This window comes from Haliotis rufescens, unplaced genomic scaffold, assembly GCF_023055435.1.
Source record: "Haliotis rufescens isolate VD_foot unplaced genomic scaffold, xgHalRufe1.0.p SCAF_20, whole genome shotgun sequence".
NCBI lineage: Eukaryota > Metazoa > Mollusca > Gastropoda > Lepetellida > Haliotidae > Haliotis > Haliotis rufescens.
Window position 1 is genome coordinate 21,593,849 of NW_025963891.1, and position 22,632 is coordinate 21,616,480.

Below are 22,632 nucleotides of genomic sequence, written 5' to 3' on the forward strand. Positions count from 1 at the left end.
ACATTTTTAATCTTGCGGTTTGTTCTTCACTTAACAGTGTTAAAAGAAAAGTAGAAAAATGCCCAATAAATCTTCATTTGAAACAGATTATTTTCATTTATCCTTTGTGTCTGACCTACCCTGTATTTTGATAGTACATCTCAATTTCTGTTTGCATGATGTAGTCATTCTCTGTTGCTGGCTGGTAATTTCTAAGCACCATCCAAAACCAGAAACTAGTCACAGGATTAACAGTTGTAGAATCTGGTTCTTGAGGTCTTGCTGGATCAACTGTTTGAATATTTCTGTATCCAGGATATATAAAATATGTGCATTGTTGCACAGACTGTCACGATGATTGAGGTTACAAAACTTGGAATTACTTGCACTGCATTGTTGACCAACGCTTAGCTCACTCACACCATGCATGTTTTAAATACTTTGTTGAATAATTAAGCATGAATCAATAGTGTTGTCATCAATCACTGGTGATCAATAATGGATGAAGTAGTCACCATGGACACTGTGTACTGCAGTTTGTCAATAGATGTATCTCGTATGAATTAACACTTCCAAATCAGTCGATTACAAATCTATTACGCACCATAAAGCTGATGGCCTAATCTATGAGCTGTTCGTGTTAGTAGGAAAGAAGATGTTCTCCTGTTTCTTGACCATATCTTGGGATATGCAAATCATTGGAATCCTTTCAAATCAGAACAAAAGGAGCAAGATATGATGTCATTAATTGAAGAGAATACTGTTTAGTTTTAGGTTTCTGGCCTTTAGTTTGTTTGAATTACATATTGAAGAATTGTGGTACACACTCTACTCACCTGAACTCGTTTAGCATCTGTTGAGATGGATAGTCTTAACTTGCATCTTCAGGTAATTATCAGCTTTTCAAAAAGAATATTAGAATATTTCACCAAAAGACATGATAGAGGCCCAGATATTTGCGAAAATATTTTCAGTAATTTTTAATGTGTATTACAAATTTTACTTCCTGTTTGATGGGAAAATATAAAGCAATTGTTCCATTGTTTTCATTGTATGCAAAGAAACCATGGCTCTTGTGGCTATGTGACATTATTTGAATGCAGTTTTGCAAATAAGTGAGGTTGGCATTATCCATAAATCATAATGTCACTAATGATTTTATGGACTAATGTTTCAACATGGGCATGTTGAGAACATGAAACATTTTGCTTCATTTCCTTAGAAAAATGACTGGGTTATATAAAGAATTACCTAATCACGACTTGAATTACAGAGTATCAGTCCCTTGGCCCCACCAAGGCTCGGAAATATACCCATCCCTCAGAACAGGTAATCTATAAAGTATAATTCCTCATAGCTCATTGCTTACTCTCTTAATAAACAAAACCTTGGTTAATGTTGAAGGTACTGAAAGCACCTAAAACAAAATTAATTATTTTTTAAAACATGATAAAGGCGGACAGTCAATATTGTAAATCTTGAAATTAATGCATCTCCAAATTAATACAACTGCTGACCCTAAGCCAAGGATGCGACTCAGTATCAATGCGACTCCCCCCTCCCCATTGGAAAGATACATATCCTTACCTTAATCCAATCTAACACAAATAGCACCACTTCTTAGCACTGAGTAAAGCACTTCTGTAATAACAATAAACCATGTTTCTAAAAACAACACACAGTTTATGTGAACAACAATTCACAGACTGGAGTGGTCAATGATGCCTAGTTTGACACGAGTGGGTAGAACTCTTGACCCCAAAAGTGATAACCATCCAGATGCCTATTGTGTAATTCCTATACTTTAAATGGCATTGTTATGTATTTGTTACAACTGGTGCCCAATTAACCATGTTTGTGTGTATAATCAAGTTGGTATTTCCGCTATCCAATATGTGAAGTGAGGCCGTCTGATTGTTGATAGTCATTTTGGAAACATAAATGCCAAGTTTCATTAATGCGAACAAAGACCACTCACATTTAATGCCTTTCATTCACACTTAATCTCAAGATTTACAGTATTTTGGAACAAGATCTCTAATATATCTTCAAATCTGAAATATTGTAATACAAGTAGAATGGAATGTGTATGTTATAAATTATGATCATGATGATAGTTATTTATGTTGCTTCTATTCTTGTCTTTCTTGTGACACTTGTTTTCAACAACTGAGAAGATTGCCACGGTAACAACCAGAGCATGATAATTGCCTTTCTGTTGAACTCAACAATGCTTAATATGGAGTATGTACATCTACGGGATGTATATGGTTTTGATGAGACTGCTTTTGAATGTAATTTATATTGGCAGTTTTTGGCACTTTAATATTGCATTCCACCATCTGTCATGTCAAAAAGTCATCTTTTGCAGAATTGGAAAATAAGTGACCTCTCAGAATCATCTTGACAATTTATAGTACCTCAGTCTTTTGGTAAATACAAAGTACATACTTCATTGGGAAATATTCCCATGTACGGTCACTTGTACTGTGGGTCACTGTAGGGACTGGCATCTATGACTAGGTAGCCATATTTCCTGCCATCTACAGTATCATGTAATGACTCAGAGAACTGACTTGTATGTATACTTACACACTAGAAATGCATAGTGGAATTTTTGAAAAAGAGATTTTACAGAAAATAAAATAGTTTGTGTGTAGTAATGAGACCTGAAGGCATGCAACATTGCAATAATGTCTAAGTTTGAATCCTCATTCACGTTGTCATACCCGGACATGTTTTCCGTCACTTGTAACTTATAAAGTGTCAAAATCCACTGTGTGTTTTTAAATGCTTCAGTATTTAGGTGATCATGGTCATCTCACTTCTGAGTATATGATAACAGTATATAATAACAGTAACTATTTCAATCTGCTGTATTTAAGCACCATGCTAATAAAGATGGTGCTTTACCTATGTTTACAGTTTCTGGTTCATGTCTTGATTATCAATAAGGTTAATAAGGCATGTAATGTTCAGGGCTCGATTTAACTATATAAAAAAGGAAACAGTGCAACCTAATATATATGTCCACATGCACAAGGTTCATGTAAAAACATTTCAAATTTGTGTCTGACTATCCCTTACTTTTCCCCAGAAATACAGTGAACACACTCAATACCTCTAAGCTTTTTGTACCATACTAAATCACTAATCCCTGTGTTATGTCTAAATTGTCATGCTTTCTTTGGCTTGACGTCATCAAACTGGAAACTTCAATATTGTGTGCACATTACTGTAATAATTTACAGCCTTATGTCTTTAATTTATGTAAAATGATGAACAGTCATCAGAGATCTGGGATTTTATTCATTTAGACTAGTTTATGCATCTATGTTTCAACTTCGATAAATTTATGGTACCAGGGTGCATCCTGTTTATTTCTGGTGCAACTAGGTTTTTCATGTCAACATGCAACTTGTCCAAGTTATCAAGTTCCTTAAATCGAGGGGTGGTGGGGTAGCCTAGTGGTTGAAGCATTCGCTCGTCACGCCGGTGACCCGGAATCAATTCCCCACATGGGTACAGTGTGTGGAGCATGTTGTAGGTGTCCCCCGCCATGATATTGCTGGAATATTGCTAAAAGCAGCATGAAACCATACTCACTCACTCCTTAAATCTCCCTCCCTAATTTGGACCACTTTAGTCTTTTTCACAACTGATTTAACATAGACTGATCAGGAAGATGAACAACTTTTGATAATTATCATTTTATACTACATTAGTGAATTTTGGAGTTTGTTGATCCATAGACCAAGTTATGAAAAACAGCCCAGACATGTATCACTGTGAATAAGGTAATTAATATGCTATGTTTGTTGTTTCAGGGCCCTGTACAGCCCCTGCTGGATGGAGCTAAGGGCTGGCTGAATGACTTGTGCAAGGGCCTTCAGCCATGGCAGATAGTGGTGTACACATGTGGAGGCACTGTCATTGCCATAGCTGTCAAGGACTTCCTCAATGGGGAGGAAAGTAAGTCTCACACACCATTTATATAATGTAGGCAATAGTTGCCCTGTAGTTTATTTCTAATTGTTGACATATTTTTGTACAGCCACACTTGTTTGAGAAAACAATATGATCCTTCATCACCCATGAATACATATATGCTGTTCTGAGTAGTCATAAATGTTAACAAACGAATCAAGTCACCGCCTGGTTCCAGCGAGAGGTAAAACCAGCGAGTACAGAAGCACAAATGGCCATATTTCTTGTGAAGCATGTGCCACAGCCTTGTGTTTTAATATAAGGCAACGGTAGGGTTCGCACAATGTTCATGTGCTGGGTAGGGCTTTATGGCCTCCTTTCATTACTTGACTGAAAATAGACACACATTATTGCTACACCACATAGCGGCCATGTGTATTCACACGTGATGGGGGAACGTATACAAACCCTTGAAGACATGAAGTATTGACAGGGTTTTTAGGTGAACAAAATGAGGGTATAGGGAGATGTGGGCTGTTAGTTGTAACCAAGAATGAATCGTATTGTTTAAGTGGTAAGGAAGGAAGTAGCTGACAGTCACTCACTAATCACAGTGCAGCTTGTGACCTTTGATATGTTTGGCAAGTAAGATCAGTTTGATAGTTCTTTCAGTACTGACTGTAGGAAATAATATGTTAAAAGAATTCCATGAACTTCTAATGTTATCCTATTACACGAGAAAGGGAGAAAGGAATTGCTTCAAAAAGTTTCACCGCAGCAGTTTGTGTGGTCTAAATAGTTTGAATTATGTTTGCAAGGTTTACAAGTAAGGACCAAGAGGACTTTCTTCAGATGGGTGAAGAAGATCCCGTATGTAAAGAGGCAGATTGATGAAGAGCTGGGGAAGAATGTGAAAGGAATGGCGGATTCTTTGTGTCATGACACAGAGGGCTCAGCTTTTGTCCTGAACCTACCCAGAGAAGGCCTGTCAGAGGTAAAGTTTTATTTGTAACTAACTATGATGAAGAATGGTGTATATTGTGCAATTATAATATATTATGGGGCTGTGAGGTGGCCTCATGATTAAAGCGGTTGCTCATAAAGATTCTCAACATGGGTACAATGTGTAAAGCCTATTTCTGCTGTACCCCGTTGTGATGTTGCTAGAATATAGCTAAAAGCAACATAAAACCTCACTCACTCACACTCATTGGATGTTTGACAAGACTGTACTTGCTGTAGCTCACCCGAGAATACATACGGCCACATTGCAGTGTAGTCACTACATTAATCCAACACTTCAAGTGAGCTCCTGGTTCCACCTTGGGAATCCTGCAAGTGCTCGGACCAATGAGCGCACAGTGTACATTGCGTAAGCACCAATATGTTTCACTTGACTTAGTATACAAAATGTGCCTTGTGGTTTCTGCTTTACCTTTTACTTTAGTGTCAGGTTCACACAAGTTCTTGCATGGAACTGGACTAATTTACACAGTCCCTTTTCATAAGCTGACTAAAGTAAACACACTGTACCACAAAGCAGACCTTTGCATTCACAAGTGATGCCGGAACTTAGTGTATACATACCCTTGATTCATTAGCTGACTAAAGTAAACACACTGCACCACAAAGCAGACCTTTGCATTCACAAGTGATGCCGGAACCTAGTGTATACATACCCTTGATTCATTAGCTGACTAAAGTAAACACACTGCACCACAAAGCAGACCTTTGCATTCACAAGTGATGCCGGAACTTAGTGTATACATACCCTTGATTCATTAGCTGACTAAAGTAAACACACTGCACCACAAAGCAGACCTTTGCATTCACAAGTGATGCCGGAACTTAGTGTATACATACCCTTGATTCATTAGCTGACTAAAGTAAACACACTGCACCACAAAGCAGACCTTTGCATTCACAAGTGATGCCGGAACTTAGTGTATACATACCCTTGATTCATTAGCTGACTAAAGTAAACACACTGCACCACAAAGCAGACCTTTGCATTCACAAGTGATGCCGGAACCTAGTGTATACATACCCTTGAAGTATTGATGATTTAGCATTTGATGATAATAGCACTTAGCAGCCTAAAAACACAATATCTATTGGTTTGGGTTTTTTTCAGGTTGATCTTATGAAGGAACTTGAGAGATACAAGAATTTTGGTATGTAGTAGTGTGAAATATGAAAAATGTTTTCAGTTTGAAAATAACGCTATATTTTATTCCCATATTTGTGTTATGTTTGGTTTTATATTGTAAATGTTCAAACTCATCTTACATTTATACAAAGTTTCCCTCAACATAACCAGTGGCATTATGGCTGTCGAAAAGATTTATGTATCTTTAAGGTGGTGGGGAAGCCAAGTGGTTCATATCCCCTTATTGGTTCTCTGTATGAATCCCATTGTTCATGTTCTTGGTACCCTCATCTGTGGTATTGCTAAACAATGCTATTAGTGTACTTATTAAAAACTCGTCTTCAAGTAAGCAATATTTTGACCAACAGCTAAGATCCCGTGGGAGAAGGGCATGGTGTCTGGTGCAGTCTACAGTGGTGATCCTGTGCTCACAGAAGTCATGATGAAGGTGGGAAAAATGGAAACAAATATAAATTTATCTTGTTCATAATAGTTGAATTATTAAGCATTATCCATAAACTACCAGCATGTAAAGTATGCCTGTCATAAGAGACAACTATTTAAGATCGGTTGGTCAGGTTATGGACGTTTGTATTGTATGATATGGTCCCATTCTTTGCAGTATGGAATGTAATCTTTCACCAGTGCTTCCTTATGGTGATCCCTGTAGATTGTATGTTTCTAATGCAGGCCTACAGTATGTTTGCATGGACCAACCCACTGCATCCCGAGGTCTTCCCAGATGTGAGAAAGATGGAAGCAGAGGTAGTCAGGATGACCTGTTCCATGTTCAATGGCGGCCCTCAGTCTTGTGGAACAGTGAGTTACTATCTGTTTGTAGTGATTCTTATCATGAGCTTTTCAGGGGTGAAGGTGTCCCAGTGGTATTAGGCTCTGCAATGCACTGTGCAGAGATATGTCCCTTGGCCATATCAGAATCCTGGGTTTGAATGGGTCGTAATGATGATACTTGGTCTTTCAGCTGTACGAATGTGCTCATGAATTTCACCAAAGTACTAAATGTCCAGTACATGAATCACCTTTTTAGCCCCAAACAACAAACTGACACACCATGCTGTAACTGAAGTACTGTTCAATGCAGCATTAAGTCAAACTCACTCACTATCACAAGATTGTCAAGACAGATGTTTAGCAGAATAGTTGCTTATTATGTCAACTACTGGTTTGTCTGGCCCAGACATGATAATATGGAGGCTGCGGTGATACAGAAGGAATATTACTGACTGGGTGCAGAACAATATTCACTCACATTTGTACTACACTGTGACTACAGATGAGCTGCGGTGGGACAGAGAGCATCCTGCTGGTGTGCTTGGCTTACAGGAACCTGGCCAGAGAGGAGCGAGGGATCAAGTTTGCAGAGATGTATGTAGTGCCACCATGGGCTTTGTATCCTGTGTATACATGACTCCTAACCACTGATGCATCTTTATAGCTATTTGTTCTGCAGTGTCAGAATCTTTCATTGATGTAGGTGGTTTCCTTAAATTAATGAATTTCATTTTTAATGCAAAATCAAATGATCAGTGATATATGTGTAAGGAACATTGCTAACGTCTCAGGTAATGTTAGAGTGTTTCTGTTATCGGTGGCTGCATATTTACTGTTGAGGAAAGTTTGACATTTTGAATGTTTATGGAACAGGATTCCCATTCATTTATCTTCTTTTCAGCATTGTACCTGTCACAGCTCATGCAGCTTTTGATAAGGTGAGTTTATGTTAAATATCAGTGAAGACAGTGAAACAAAGCATGTTTTATCAATATAGTGGATGGTCTTAAATCATTCATGGCCCATTAACAACCACCAATATATCTGCTCGGTAATATATTTCACACACCTAACCAAAACATATATGCAAAAGAGTATGAACTGAAAGCACTGTTTTAGTTCTGGTTTTAGTATTATTATGACATGATGTTATTCCATTAAGGGGGGCACGGGTGGCCCAGTCGTCTAAGGCCCCGTGATTCACTGTGCAGAGTTGCGTCCCATGGGCACGCCAGAAATCTATGATTGTGGGTTCAAATCCCGGTTCGCCCAAATTATGTTTCTAGGTTTATCAGCACCATACCTGTGCTCGTGGGTTTCACCGAAGTGGTAAATGTCTGAGACCTACATCACTTCGGCTTTCCTCCCACATTAAGCTGCGATATAACTGGAATACTGTTAAAGGCGGCGTTAAACCCAACTCACTCACTTTTCCACTAAGTGACTTTGGTGCATCAAGGTCTGCGTATAGGTTAGACCACTCCACTCATAATATGGTTATGAAAACAATGAATAACATTTTAGGTGCTACAGTTCTTCAACAGAATGTTGACCATGGTTCAGGTTAGACTACTTGGATCTGATTTTAAATTTTTCAAATGGTCAGTTAAACCCCAAGGTGTGAAGCGATTAAACAATGGGTCCAAGTAGTCTAATCTATGTGAACCATGGCCAATAATCATTCAAAGAAATATAGCATCTAAAATGTTTTACATTTTTTTAACCATATTTGAAAGGATATTCAAGAACACCTAACTTCACTGCGAGGACACTGTGGGTTGCTCCTGTTTAATGCACATGTATATGTGTTTCCTGTGCCTCTTGCATGTGCGTCTCGCTCTTTGGCAACTCTGGTTAGGAAATTTATGTTCCCGGGCAAGTTTACAATTAAAAAAGAACCATTGAACTCAAGCACATATATCAATCAACTAAATATTACTTGCCAATGTTGATGGGCCTATTATTTATGAGCAAGCATATCCCTGATTAATAATTTGTTAGCCTTTAGTGCAGATTTACCAGGTTTGAATCCATGCTGTGACACATATCTTTTGATAAAATTGTTCTATCATCAAGGTAAATGAAAAAGGAACAAATGAAGCTCCGTCTTTGCCAAGTGCTGTTGACTAACAATTCAGTGGTCAAAGACAAAGGATCCATGATTTAAATTGATATATTGAATTAGGATAGTTTATGGAACAGATCTGGGACAAAGATGCATTGTGTTATGATCATGATGACTTAATGTCTGTTCGTAGGCTGCCCATCTTCTCCACATGAAGATCACACACATTCCCGTGGACCCAGAGACCAAGAAGGCCAATGTCAAAGCCATGAGGAGAGCCATCAGCAGGAACACTGTCATGGTGAGTGCTTTACTCCTGTAACAGATCCCATACAGCATAGAAAAATAATTCAGTGAAAGCTTTTTAATGCCAGTCAGCTATATACTGTCTTTTTGATGCCTGACTGTCAGTAACAGAGTCATGACAAGGCAAACAAGTGACTGGAATCATGAGCATCATTCCAAGCTGTTTGAGCATGACTCACTAATCAATCCAAGTATTACAGTTGCCTCTTACAACCAGTCATGATGTAGTTGGGACCTATTCTAAAAGGGGTTTCCATTAAGTAAAGAAATAGTTTATAGTTTATTATGTGTTTAGTTACAACATACATAATAAATAAAACGTTTGTCATTTTTGGTAGACGAGAGATGTATATTTTATCTTGTAAGCTGAGCATATGTATTCAAGGGTAATGGAGGCACGTAGTGTTTCAAACTCATGACGTATTCATGAAGATTTATTTGTTGATGTCTGTTTTAAATATGCTGTGTATTTCAGCTTGTTGCATCAGCCCCTGGTTTTCCACATGGAGTGATCGATCCAGTGGAGGAAATTGCTGCTGTAAGTTTATGTCACGAGTAGTGTATTACCAGAAGAGAGAAGGAACATTATTTTCAAAGGGACATAACACTTCTAACATCACTGGTGATGTCCCTTTTCTAACGTGTATGGCTCATGGATTGTAGAGAAGCATGTTCAACACTATTTCAAATGATACTTTTCATCACTAATCTTGCACTGATGATCACTACAAGAACTTGCCTGCATTTATAAATGATAGTTAAAAGCTATGGTCTTAGTACTGCTGCACAGTGCCAGACAAAAATATTACGTACTCTTTGACATTTTATTATAGAAATCTGAATGGTTCAGCAAACCCATTTTGTCTGTTCAGACAGTATATATAATGCCCAAACAGGGAAATTCAAATACTGCACAAAAAGGTTAAAGTCATTGTCACACCTTGCACATGTTAAGGGATTTGCCCTTTTCCTTGGCTAAAGGAATATCTAATTCATGCAGTCATTTTAGAGTTAAATAGCTACGTACAATGATGTAATGAGGTTGACTCTGAAAGGTGCTGTATGCATAAGCCCTGTTGATTATATGTTTATGTTTTAATTTCTGTATATACATAGATACTTTTATGTAAAATGTGTAACTAGGCAGTCACTCTCATATTCACCAATATTCAGTATTAGAAATTATGGGATTCCTGGGCTCTTTGGGGTTTTCTTTCGTCATTCAAGTTTGGGAACCACTGAAAGATATTACTTATGCTTCTTAATTTCTAATATTGATTGATAATTATTGCTTGTTGACAGCTGGGCAAGTACTACAACATTCCTGTTCATGTAGACAGTTGCCTTGGTGGCTTCTTGATCCCCTTCATGGGGAAAGCAGGCTTCCCACTGGCTCCATTTGACTTCCGTGTTCCTGGGGTTACCAGTATATCTGCAGACACTCACAAGGTAGGTCCTCAAGTGTCTGTAGTGTTGTCTAAATATCATCAATATGATTATCAAATCAGAAAGGTTTAGGCACATAAACACAATGAATATTTGTGAAACATTAGCTCCGTTGTTGATACTTACAACTCTTGGTTTAGCAATAAAGCAGTTATAATAAACCCAAATTGTTAAACTTATCCTATCTCACAATTTGCATTTCTTCCTTCTTGTTGTGAAAAGAGCTTGAACAAAGTTTCCAGCTGAACACATACCAGCAAACTTGAAAAAGTGAGGATGGGTACAGAATGATGTTCTCAGAGTTCCCACCTCTTGGAGGAAGCCTTTACTTTGTACTTACGCAAATTCCACAAACGTGATGTTGACCGCCGGTTGAAGTCCAGGGATGTTGTACATGCGCCTTTCTCTGCTAAGAAGCCCAAATGAGACACCAAGCCAGCTGTCCCCAGGTCCAGGTCCATTATGAAACCACCTTCGGCGTCTACCGTACCCTCCTTGTTGGTGGAAAATGATGGTGTCTCGGATGCTTCCTCACTGACAATGTTCCTGCCAAGTCAACCCAGATGTCTGTCCCCACTGTGCCTGTTTCTACATCTACGTTGGAGCGACCAGCAGCCTCGGAAATCTGCATGGTCCTCTCTAAGGACGGTACGTCTAAGCCAGCTTCAACAGCCCCTGCTGTCAATCTTCCTAGTGGTCAATAGCCATCAGTTGCCAGTCGCTTGTCAGGTGATGTTCCAGTGACAGTTTCATCTCGGTACACAGTTGCTCCAAAGTTGTCGGTACTGGTTTCTACTTCTTCTTGGGTCGATTGCCCTAGTTCGTCTTCTACTTCTACTAAGTAACCGCAGAGCCAGGATCGATCTCACAACTCAAACAAGGATTGGCGTGCTTCCTCTAAGAGTCTAAGATCAACCTACTTGGGATCATTGCTCTACGTGGGTTCAAGTCTTCCACCAGGTGTGCCGTCTCCTTCACTGCTTCCAAGGACGTTGGTGAGTCAGCCAAGCCATGCGACTCGCCCTCTAAGTGACTCACATTAGCTATGGGTTGACTGGGAACTTCTGCCCCTAGTCGAACCAATCGTAGACTCCTGCAGACAGAAGAACCGTTTTTTCAGAGAATTGTTCAATCCTGGCAGACACCTTCTTCACGCTCCTCCTACGGAATGGATACAGGCTGCCATTGATAGGATCTCCTTCAAAAGCCACACCCCAATCAGCAAGAGCATTCGGCTTGCCAGCTTTCAGCTCTACAAGAACAATCGGGATGTTGATTTCCAAACATTCTATAGATTGTCGATGTCAAGACCCAGATACCCTGTGATTTTACTCGCCAATCTTCCCGGTCCCGAAGAAAGACAGCATCAAGCTCTGGATGATCTTCAACATGAAGACATTCAGTGCATTGTATCTTGATGATACACCACATTTTTGCATCCTTGAACTTCAAGACTCATACCTACACGTACCCATCCATCACGAACACTGCTCTTCCCTCAGGTTCATTTTCCATGGCCATCATTACCAATGGAAGGTGTCTTTGAGCCTTACATCGATGATTGCATTCAGGTCTAGGCAGATTCAGACATCCTCGAGGGACATCTGGAGTTTACATAGCAGCTTCTTCATCAGCTAGGTTGGCATGTCAATGTTACAAAGTCTGAGACAGCACGCACAACAATGTGTCCAGTTCTTCAGGGCTCTATTCGACACCACACTGGGCATGATGTTCGTTACCCCGGACAGGTGGTCAAAGATACAACAGGTCGTGCTGCTGGCACTCAGACAGCCCCTACCTCTACACCAATGGCAACAGCTGCTAGGTCTTCTGACATCAGCACATGTGCTTACTCAAAGAGGTCAACTTCAACTTTGACTGATCCAGTGCTACCTGAAGCCCTACCTCCAGAGCAACAATTGCCAGGTCCCAATCTCCCTACCGATTGCACTGCATCCGCATCTTCAGTCATGGTTAGTGATGTCAAATGTTTTCACTGGAGTCAATGCATCGTCTATGGGCTGGGGCGTGCACTTCCATGATCTACAGGTGGCAGGGCGCAGGTCTATCGAAGAAAAGCGACTCCATGTCAAACTCGAAATTTAAGGCAGCCATTCTGGCGGTGTCCCACTTGGCAGAGTCCTTCATGCATCACACCTCATGGGCCAATCGGGCAAACAATCAGTCATCTGGTATATCAACAAGAAGGGCTCCACCAAGTTGATGTTCTTGTCACTGATGATCAAATTCTTCCATTTGATTGAGTCCCTGAATGTTCAGACCCAAGTGAGGCACATTGCCAGGATCAACAATGTCATAGCCAACTCCCTGTTCTGACCCAACCAACCGTCTCTGATAGAATGGCGTCTCCACCAGATGATTTTTAGGTGGATCTGCCAACTTTTCCCAACCCCAGACATTGACCTCCTCGCAACCAGGTTCAACACTCAATTACCATGGTTCATCTCTCCCAACTCAGATCCTCAGGCATGGGGCCACAACACTCCACGCCTACACTTTTCCCCAACCAGCATTCTACCAAGGGTCATTCAGAAGGTGGCATCCACCAACCAACTTCGACTGCTTTTGGTCGCTTCCTTTTGGCCAAAAGGAATGCTCCGTATCTACCTCGAGGCTGCACAACCACATCGGTGCACCTGCAAGAAACTCTTCACCCCACTTTCAACGGCGGCCATAAGGAAGTCTCCTTTTTGCTTTGCTGTGACATTGCCTCCACCTTTGACATCCAATCCACTTGAGACTCGAGCCATTATTATTCTGGTTCCCAGAATGAGTACCCAGTGGAGGGTGAGCTACCTTAGCTGTAGAGACTGCGGTCTTCAACACTTCAGAATGACCTTTCATCAGACTCATCAAAGCGTTGCTTACCAGATCATGAAAGTGACAGTCGGAATGTGTTTTCTAATCATGCAACCTCAAAAACGTTAACACGGGGTATTCCGAACGACAGTTACGACGACTGATACTGTCAAAATTATCGTCTATCTCTTGCTTCCGTGGGATAAACATTTGAACGGAGGAGGCTTTGCACTGTACATTGGAAGCACTGCCATACAATCTCAACCATATATTAGACAATCCGGAATGTTCGAATTTTAGTCGAGAACTGTGTCATCATATTTTTCAAGCGGATTCGGAAGTTGCCAGGTTGAAACTAGTCCCGTAAAACTAAAAAAAGCTGCTTTCTAATTGGCTGATGTTGACTTCTTGTTTGTCATTTCAGTGGTCAGTCAAAGTTTGCGAAAGGTCGTTCTGACATGACCTGTAATGGGATGTCCTCAGATCTTTGTTAGCGGCAGTGAGAACTTAGATCTGATTTTAATGAGATTGCTCTTATGACAAGCATAGTCGCCTTTTATGGCAAGCTTGGGTTGCTGAAGACCTATTCTACCCCTGATCTTGGATAATGAGGTGAGGTGGCAGGGGTAGTCAGGTGATCATGTCCTGTAAAGTCACACCAGATTACAGTGCGTGACCCAATTGATGGGTAGGTGTCCATGGTGATGCTGGGATGTGTTCAGGGGAAATGTTTTTAGTAGCTGGAAACTTTGTTCAGGCGTGTTACCACATAAGGATCGAAAGCAGAAGGAAGAAATGCATAGTGTGAGATAGGATAAGTATGTAAATATACAATGTAGCATTAAATAATTTTAAATTTACAATTTTTATCCTTAGCCAATGGTAAGAATATCATTATATATGATCTTTATTTAAGATAGAACAAACATATTTGATCAACTCTTGCTTTAATTAACCATAATTATTTCAGTGTGTGAATATTTCTCAGCCTTATTTCATTCTGTTAGTGACAGTGTCATGTATGTTATTTCAGTATGGCTATGCCCCCAAGGGTTCCTCAGTGATCATGTACAGAGAAAAGAAATACCGCAGCTTCCAGTTCTTCAACCAGCCAGACTGGCCTGGTGGCATCTATGCATCACCAACTCTCATGGGTATGTGTGTTGAGTAATCAGATCTCTGTTCAGATCAGAATCGCCTTGATTGAATTTTCATTGAGGGAAGTTGAGGGACGTCCAGACCTAGGGTATCATCAAGGCTTGTTCTCCCAGCCTTTAACATAGCTGGCCAACATTTAACAGTATAATAGCTAGGGCAATTATCCCCATACACTTGGGACATGCGGTCGTGAATTTTCTTAGGGAGTACTTTTCTCTAACATGTCTAAAGTCAGAAAAAGTCTTTTCCATTTCCATGTCCATTTGGAACCCCCTCACGTTCAACTGGCTGTCACTAATATACAAACAGCCTCAACAGACCAAATACACTTGCGGAAAACCACTCGAACAATGTACAACATTGAATAGTTCACTTTGTTATGACCCAAAGTTGAAAGTTAGTCAGGCTTAGAACTTTTTGACCAGCACTTGTATACCTGAAATACTGTTCAAAATGTCTGTTTCAACTCCCTCAAATCTGGTTTTGTTCCTCTGCTTGTTGTTGCTCATTCAATGAACCATGTGAATATATTAACTGAACTGGTGCTTGTGGACTCATGCCCAAGCAAGAAAATACAATGAGTTCTCTACAATGTTGTTTTGTTTGTTTATAGAATCAATTGACCAGAGCATTTAAAATGAGTTTAAATTTAATTTCCTTCGTCAATTTATTTTTCTTAATTAAAACAATACAACTTCAAACTAATTAGTCAAATTAGAATGTGTTCCAAAGCGTTTCCGAATACTTGATTGCTATTATTACTCACAGGCAGCAGAGCAGGAGCCATAATTGCAGCTTGCTGGGCGACTATGATGTACATAGGAGAAGATGGATATGTAGACTCCACCAGGAAGATCATCAATGCCACCAGATATCTGGAGGAAAAGTAGGTCCTACTTAAGCCTTAGCATAATAAAAGCATTAAATGTTGAGTCTAGTTAAAGTTCCAAGATGGCTCTGCTCTTGCATCACTAAGTTGGACCAGAATCCTTTGATTATAGGTTTCCAATCCTAGATTTACCTGGCTTACCTGATTCTTAGTATACTACTCAACATTGGATAAGTACCTAAATGATCATCTTTTTTTGCCAAAGGTGTGGTTCTTTGCCAATCTTGATTGATATAAACAGCACCATACCCGAGCTTGCATGGTGAGAATCTAACAGCTGCATCACTTTTGGTTGTCCACATTAGGCTGATACAATTAAAATATTGTTCAAAGCAGCTAAATTATATTTATTTGTCTGTATCAGGTTGCGTAATATCGATGGACTCAAGTTGATTGGGAAACCTGATGTGTCTGTGATAGCAATTGGATCAGATAAGTTCAACATCTACAGACTGTCTGATGCACTGGCATCCAAGGGCTGGACGCTCAACCCTCTACAGTATCCTCCCAGGTGACATATTACTGAAGTTACTCATATGTTTCTGTTTCATTTTTGAATTAGCATGTTCACTATGATCCTGAATATATCCAGTTTGTCGATCAGTGTGCAGTTATCCAATGGAACCTTACACTCTTAGTCATAGGATCTATAGAAATGATGGCTGTCAGCTATCAGCCAACTTGAATTTTATGTTTTTCCATTTACGGTTGGATTGTTTCCTACACAGAGACAATGCATATTGAATTTCGCAAAGTATATAACATCAAGATGGACTGAATTGGGCATCATGCCATGTTTAAGCTGAATCTGGATTTATATATGTTAGAATCAATACATTGACATTATCTAGGGAGTGAAATTCGGGGAGTTGGGATGAGATGGGGTGGGAGGTTGTCTGGGATATTTTCAATCTGATTAAAATCAGATCTTATTGCTTGCTACCGCTACACAAAGATTTCAGGACATTCCAGCTTTCTTTAGCTTTATGGCACTAGTTTCAAAATAGCGACTTCCATTCCAGACTATTCTTGGGAAAATATTTTGTCGAAGTTCTCAATTCAAAATTTGAAAATGGAATAAACGAACATTCTCGAATGTGTTTGCCAGAAATAGTTTCCTTTTCTCATCTTCATCAGTTGAGTTTTGGGAAAGAAAAAAGCCTTCTCTTGGTTGTAATGTCATATGGGATCGCTCTTTACGTTCTAGCGTGCACATTTGTGTGACTTTGCTGCACACCAAGGATGGAGTGATTGACAGCTTCGTGAATGATGTGGGCACTATGACAGCCGAGATTATGAAAGACCCAAATGCCAAAACTGGAGGCGCAGTAAGTACTTCCATCAGAACATCCATACACTATGCTAATAACTACATTAAGTTGGATAGGGATAGAGATGTTTTTCATACCTTATTTACATACCGTATTCGACGTAATAAGCGCCCACAGCGATATTTGCTAATATATTGGCTAGTGAACAAACCCAATTAGCACCCCTTCCGATTGATCAATGTACACAAGACTTATTTATTCGCGTATTATACGCACTCATGTGTTATATGCACCCTTAATTATGGGCAAATACATTCTGGAAAAATATATCTGTCGTATATAAACATATCAGGCTGTCAGCATAAACCACGAAATTTATCTTTTAACTCTGTTTTTTTCACCAAAATAATATTCTAATAAGAGCCCCCTATTTCTAATTTTGAGAGCGCCCTGGGCGCTTATTACGTCGAATACGGTATATGAGTAATTTAAAAAAACTGTATGGTTTACGCTTACTGAAAAGGTATTTGCACATTTTTCATTAAATTTGATTTGGACCTCCTCTAAGAATGGCTTCCATTTTGAAAATGATTGGGTTTAGATTAATCAATGATCAAACTCGAGGCCGTGACCTGCATTAGGACATATGCATTTAGACTTAATTAATTTTTGTTGATAATATCTCTTTAGCTATTGTTTCATATGCATTTAGACTTAATTCATTTTTGTTGATAATATCTCTTTAGTTATTGATTCATATGCATTTAGACTTAATTAATTTTTGTTGATAATATCTCTTTAGCTATTGATTCATATGCATTTAGACTTAATTAAGTTTTGTTGATAATATCTCTTTAGCTATTGTTTCATATGCATTTAGACTTAATTCATTTTTGTTGATAATATCTCTTTAGTTATTGATTCATATGCATTTAGACTTAATTAATTTTTGTTGATAATATCTCTTTAGCTATTGATTCATATGCATTTAGACTTAATTAAGTTTTGTTGATAATATCTCTTTAGCTATTGATTCATATGCATTTAGACTTAATTAAGTTTTGTTGATAATATCTCTTTAGCTATTGATTCATATGCATTTAGACTTAATTAAGTTTTGTTGATAATATCTCTTTAGCTATTGATTCATATGCATTTAGACTTAATTAAGTTTTGTTGATAATATCTCTTTAGCTATTGATTCATACATTTATTTTGTTTCACAGGCTGTCATATATGGCATGGCTCAGAGCATCCCTGATCGCACCCTCGTGTCTGAGTTGACACGGACATACCTGGAACTGTGTTACGACACATCCCTCACCTCAGTGTCTACCAATGGACATAGTATCCCCAATGGAAACTGACCTGAGAATGAATCAACAGTGACAGTACCTCCCTTCCACGTCTGACATCGACCATACACTCAGTTATCTTGCAGTCGGATTACTGCCTCTGCAGTTGGTTATGTTCTCGATTCACTCATGCTTTGTTAAATTGCATTTCCCTCTACTCTCAGAATGATACTTTGTTTCAGTTTCTTGTACTGTTAAACAATATCTACCTTTATTTTTTGCTTGATATGTTATCACATATTTTATGAGAATTCAAATAATAAGTCAAATACATATTTAATTACTCAAAATGTTGATCCATTCGGTTATCTTTTTGTTAGTATTTTTTTCAGAAATTAGAAGTGACCAGCTGTTTACACATAAATTGGAACTTTTCTTTCACAGTTTTAATTTCAGCTTATTTGTTTAAGAGTAGGATATCGCCTTTACATACAACATTTTAATATAATGAACTTTTTACGAGTTTGGCCAACAATGCAATGTGTACATAGTCAACAAATATGTTCATACTATTTATATATGTATACACATTTGAACAAATGCTTATAGGTCTTTATATATTGTATGTTTTACTATGTGAGAGGGAAACTGTTTCTAGTCGGTGTTGGGCGAGGCAACATATTTTCTGTACAAGTAAGGTTTATCAGTGTATAGGAATTTCATCTGGAAGTGCAGACTTTGTAGAATTATTCCTTTAAAAGCATTTGAAATAAATACTGTACACCTTTTTAGCTGAATACTTCTTTTTAAAACTTTTTCATTTTAAACATTACACAAGGACAGCCTTCCCCTTACCAATTCGTTAATTAGATATCAGCAAGTCTTGTCATAGCTGAAATACTTAAATAAGGGGTGCGTTGCAAAGTGCCAATCGCTTGCAAGCGATGTACAGCGATTTGCCTTACAACAGTGCGTTAACTTTCAGCCGCTTGCAAGCTAAACAATCGCCATTTTGAAAGAGTGCGCAAGGGCTTCGAACTGTTGCAGACCCCGAGATGAGCGATTAATTTGCTTTCTCTAAGCGATTTGTGTCTTGCAACGCGCGCAAGGTAAAATATTATTAGTAATTGTGTTACAGTCAAAAGAAAGTCTACTTTTAAATTATTGATATGCAGAGATTAAATATGACAGTTATTAAGTGCTCCTCCCCCAAAAACAATCAGAGGAAATGTGTCAGTAATGCATGTTCATGTCATTGATGAACTATGACTTAGGATTATGTCACAGACCAGACCAGGGCCCACTTGCACAAAGCGATCTTAGCCCTAAGACTATTGTAAGCCTATGTTAAAGTATGGGAGCTACGATCATCTTAGCGCTAAGATCGCTTTGTGCAAGTGGGCCCTGGACAGCAGGGAGTATTACCATCTAAATATTGATAACTCTCACTAATTTACCAGTAAAACATTTACGACACATTTGTTAATCACTGTCATTACTATGTTTATCCACACAGGAAATATAGTGTAGTACATATCAGATAGTTATAAGTGTCCATACTCTTCATGTCTAAGGTATCATTTAACGTCTTTCTGGCTTGATGCTAAACTGATACTGGATAATCTGATCTCTCATGACTATAACCACTGTCTGTATATCAAGTCTATACAATTGTCACATGCTATATTGTACAGCGTTTATGATGTATGCACACAAATGAGAACTGGCATCAATGCAGTGTTTGCAATTACGCCTGGGTGATAATCCTAATGTTACAAATTCATAGTTTAGGGGATACATAGGTTAAAATACTTGATAATTATAAATAACATCATAAAAAATCAAGGACCCCAGAATCCGTCTGTTTTCTTATATTGGTGTGTTTGGGGGAGTTTCTTTGAGTATGTTTTGATCTACTTGGTTTACAGATTCACTGAACAATTCACAAATGTAAAATATATGAGTGGATTTTTTTTCCATGAGTAGTAATCATTGTAATTGAAGAAAAATTAAAACTAGGTCTAATGGAGAACAAAGAACTTTAGCTTTCATTTATTTTTATCATCCAACTATATTTGTTCCAAAGATTTTATTATGATTCTTATTTCAACAACGAACCCTGTGGCCCCAGAAATATAATAAGTAGACCATGTTATAAATATAAGAAGGCCTTACTGAACTTATGGTATGTTTTCAGGTTTTATTTCCTTAAATCACAATTATCTTGTGACATTCTTTAGTACAAATCATCTAAGTATGGCGACAGATGTATTTGATAGTGATGAAGACTAACTCTGGCTGGATGGGGCATTTCAATTTATCATGTCTATACTATCTTAACATTTTGTATTGAGACACAAATACTTGTTTGCTTCGTGCATCCCCAAGCCTAATGGGTGTGATCTATTGTAGCTTGTTTTTAAAACCACGAACAACTTTTGGGCTTTCTTAACTTCTGACTGAACAAATATGTATATGGGAAGTGCTAATGTAGTTTCTATATATAATATGGGAAGTGCTAATGTATGTTCTGTATATAAACTGTTGGTCCTTTGGACTTATGTCAACTGAGTCATCAGGGATGAAACCATGGAGATTAACAGATGTTTTTCCCAGTCCACATATATAAAGCGATAAAATATATTTAAGGACATTGATTCTGTAATATCAGATTGTGCTAGATTTATACTATAGAATATGGAGACGGCAGAAATTAGCTGCATACATTGGCATTACAAATTCTATAGAAGAATAGTTACTGTCTACAGGCAGTGTACAGCCAGTTTGGTAGCAATATCAACCGCAGCCATCATCCCTGAATTGTGTCGGCAAAAAGAATCAGTACAGTATTTCCAGGCACCAGGCACCAGACAGCCAGTTTGGTAGCAATATCAACCGCAGCCATCATCCCTGAATTGTGTCAGCAAAAAGAATCAGTACAGTATTTCCAGGCACCAGGCACCAGACACAGCCATCCCTCAGTTTGGTGGCATCATCAATCACATGCCATTATCCCTCTGATAACAGCTATCTGCAGTTTTATAGAATATACATGTTGAGGGTGAATAGAAGGTATGGTGAAGATGTGTGTGGTAGTGAGAGCAAGACTGCTTGTGATATTAATGTTGTTGGTGTGAAACTGATGTAGTAGATGTGGTGAAGGCCAGTAGGGATCTTTTCAGGGCTCGATTTAGCTATATAAAACATGCACCAGTGCAACCTATTATTGAAATATGCAACCTAATATTTATGTCTACTTGCAACAAGTGCATGTAAAAAAATTAATGTGGGACTAACCCTTAATTGTTCATACAACTTCGATCTTTGAACACGGTACCCCTAGCTTTATTTACCGTACTATATCACTAATCCCTGTGTTATGTGGAAGTTTTCATGCTTTCTTGGGTTTGATGTCATCAAACTATGGACACTATAAGATTATGTACATATGTGCCTATAACATTTATAGCATTGCATCATTAGTTTACTGTAACTGGCACCAGACGGCATATGTATAAACTTTGTTAAACTTAAGGGACCAGGGTGCAACCTGATTTTGTCTGGTGCAACTAGGTTTTCATGTCAACAGGCACCTGGTTCAAGTTAAATCAAGTTCCTTAAATCGAGCCCTGCTATTATGATGGCTGTACTTCCAAACAAGGCTGTTGAGACCTTGTCTGTGAAAATGTTTGCAGCAAGGTGTATCTTCATTGTTCTACCTCTGTCGATGGCAGATTGTGATAATCTGAATAACAGCATCAGAAACATGCTATTGTTGAATAAATCACCATCATCATATATGTGTCCGTGTCATTTGAAACTTTCTGTAATAGCCAGCACCTGTGGATACCCTTTGTTAGAATTGTCCATGCTCCTGCTCTGTGATTTTGTTCATTGCATGCCATCGTAACCTGACTGTGGATTGTTGCTCATTATATCAATCACTGGATTGACTGGTCCAGACTCAAATTATTTAAAGGCTGCCCTCATATAGCTGGAATATTGCTGATTGCAATGTTAAACAACAGATTATTATTGTTAGAGAAGACTACACATTTTTCATATTCTAAGTTAAGGGTTTGTCAAGTGACAGTAAATATTGAACCTGACCTGTATCCCTAAAGTAGACTATTTTGTGGAATTGTGAAATGTCAGTCTTCATTTTAACTTGCCTGAACTGGAAGTGCTGATATGGTACATGTTTGTCATCTGTTGGTGGTAAGCTCTTGCTTTTTGACAACTCCGAAAGCGCACGAAAATCATCTTCCCTGGACAAGGTAGTTAACTTACTTTAAAAGTCCAGTTTCCACCCTTGCTGAACTAGGCTGGAATTATGGAGTGATGTTTTGGCTGGACTAATGAGTCTATGCACAGTCCAATCAAAATCACGTAATGAAATTGACATCCGGTGCGTAAACTGTCGTGTTTATTTCAGTTGATTACAGGATTTGCAAAGCATGTTTTTGTTGTTTAAAGCCGCACTCATCTATATGATAGGCAAAGCATGTGTACCACCAACTCGGCATCACCATATA

The 22,632-nt window shown here is 38.6% G+C and overlaps 1 protein-coding gene across 1 annotated transcript in view; it reads left to right on the forward strand.

The window, feature by feature from the left end:
- The window catches only part of LOC124137942 (sphingosine-1-phosphate lyase 1-like), a 29,501-nt gene extending 7,608 nt beyond the window's left edge, over positions 1-21,893 (forward strand). Inside the window, exons 2-16 of the mRNA XM_046504382.2 lie at positions 3,807-3,951; positions 4,725-4,900; positions 6,041-6,080; positions 6,424-6,503; positions 6,746-6,874; positions 7,350-7,441; positions 7,749-7,785; positions 9,106-9,213; positions 9,694-9,756; positions 10,521-10,667; positions 14,518-14,638; positions 15,411-15,528; positions 15,896-16,042; positions 16,739-16,859; positions 18,029-21,893. Of these exons, the coding sequence (XP_046360338.2) occupies positions 3,807-3,951; positions 4,725-4,900; positions 6,041-6,080; positions 6,424-6,503; positions 6,746-6,874; positions 7,350-7,441; positions 7,749-7,785; positions 9,106-9,213; positions 9,694-9,756; positions 10,521-10,667; positions 14,518-14,638; positions 15,411-15,528; positions 15,896-16,042; positions 16,739-16,859; positions 18,029-18,169 (1,665 nt within the window). The 3' untranslated portion in view covers positions 18,170-21,893. The remainder of the gene's footprint in view (positions 1-3,806; positions 3,952-4,724; positions 4,901-6,040; positions 6,081-6,423; positions 6,504-6,745; positions 6,875-7,349; positions 7,442-7,748; positions 7,786-9,105; positions 9,214-9,693; positions 9,757-10,520; positions 10,668-14,517; positions 14,639-15,410; positions 15,529-15,895; positions 16,043-16,738; positions 16,860-18,028) is intronic.
- Positions 21,894-22,632: the final 739 nt, after the last annotated feature.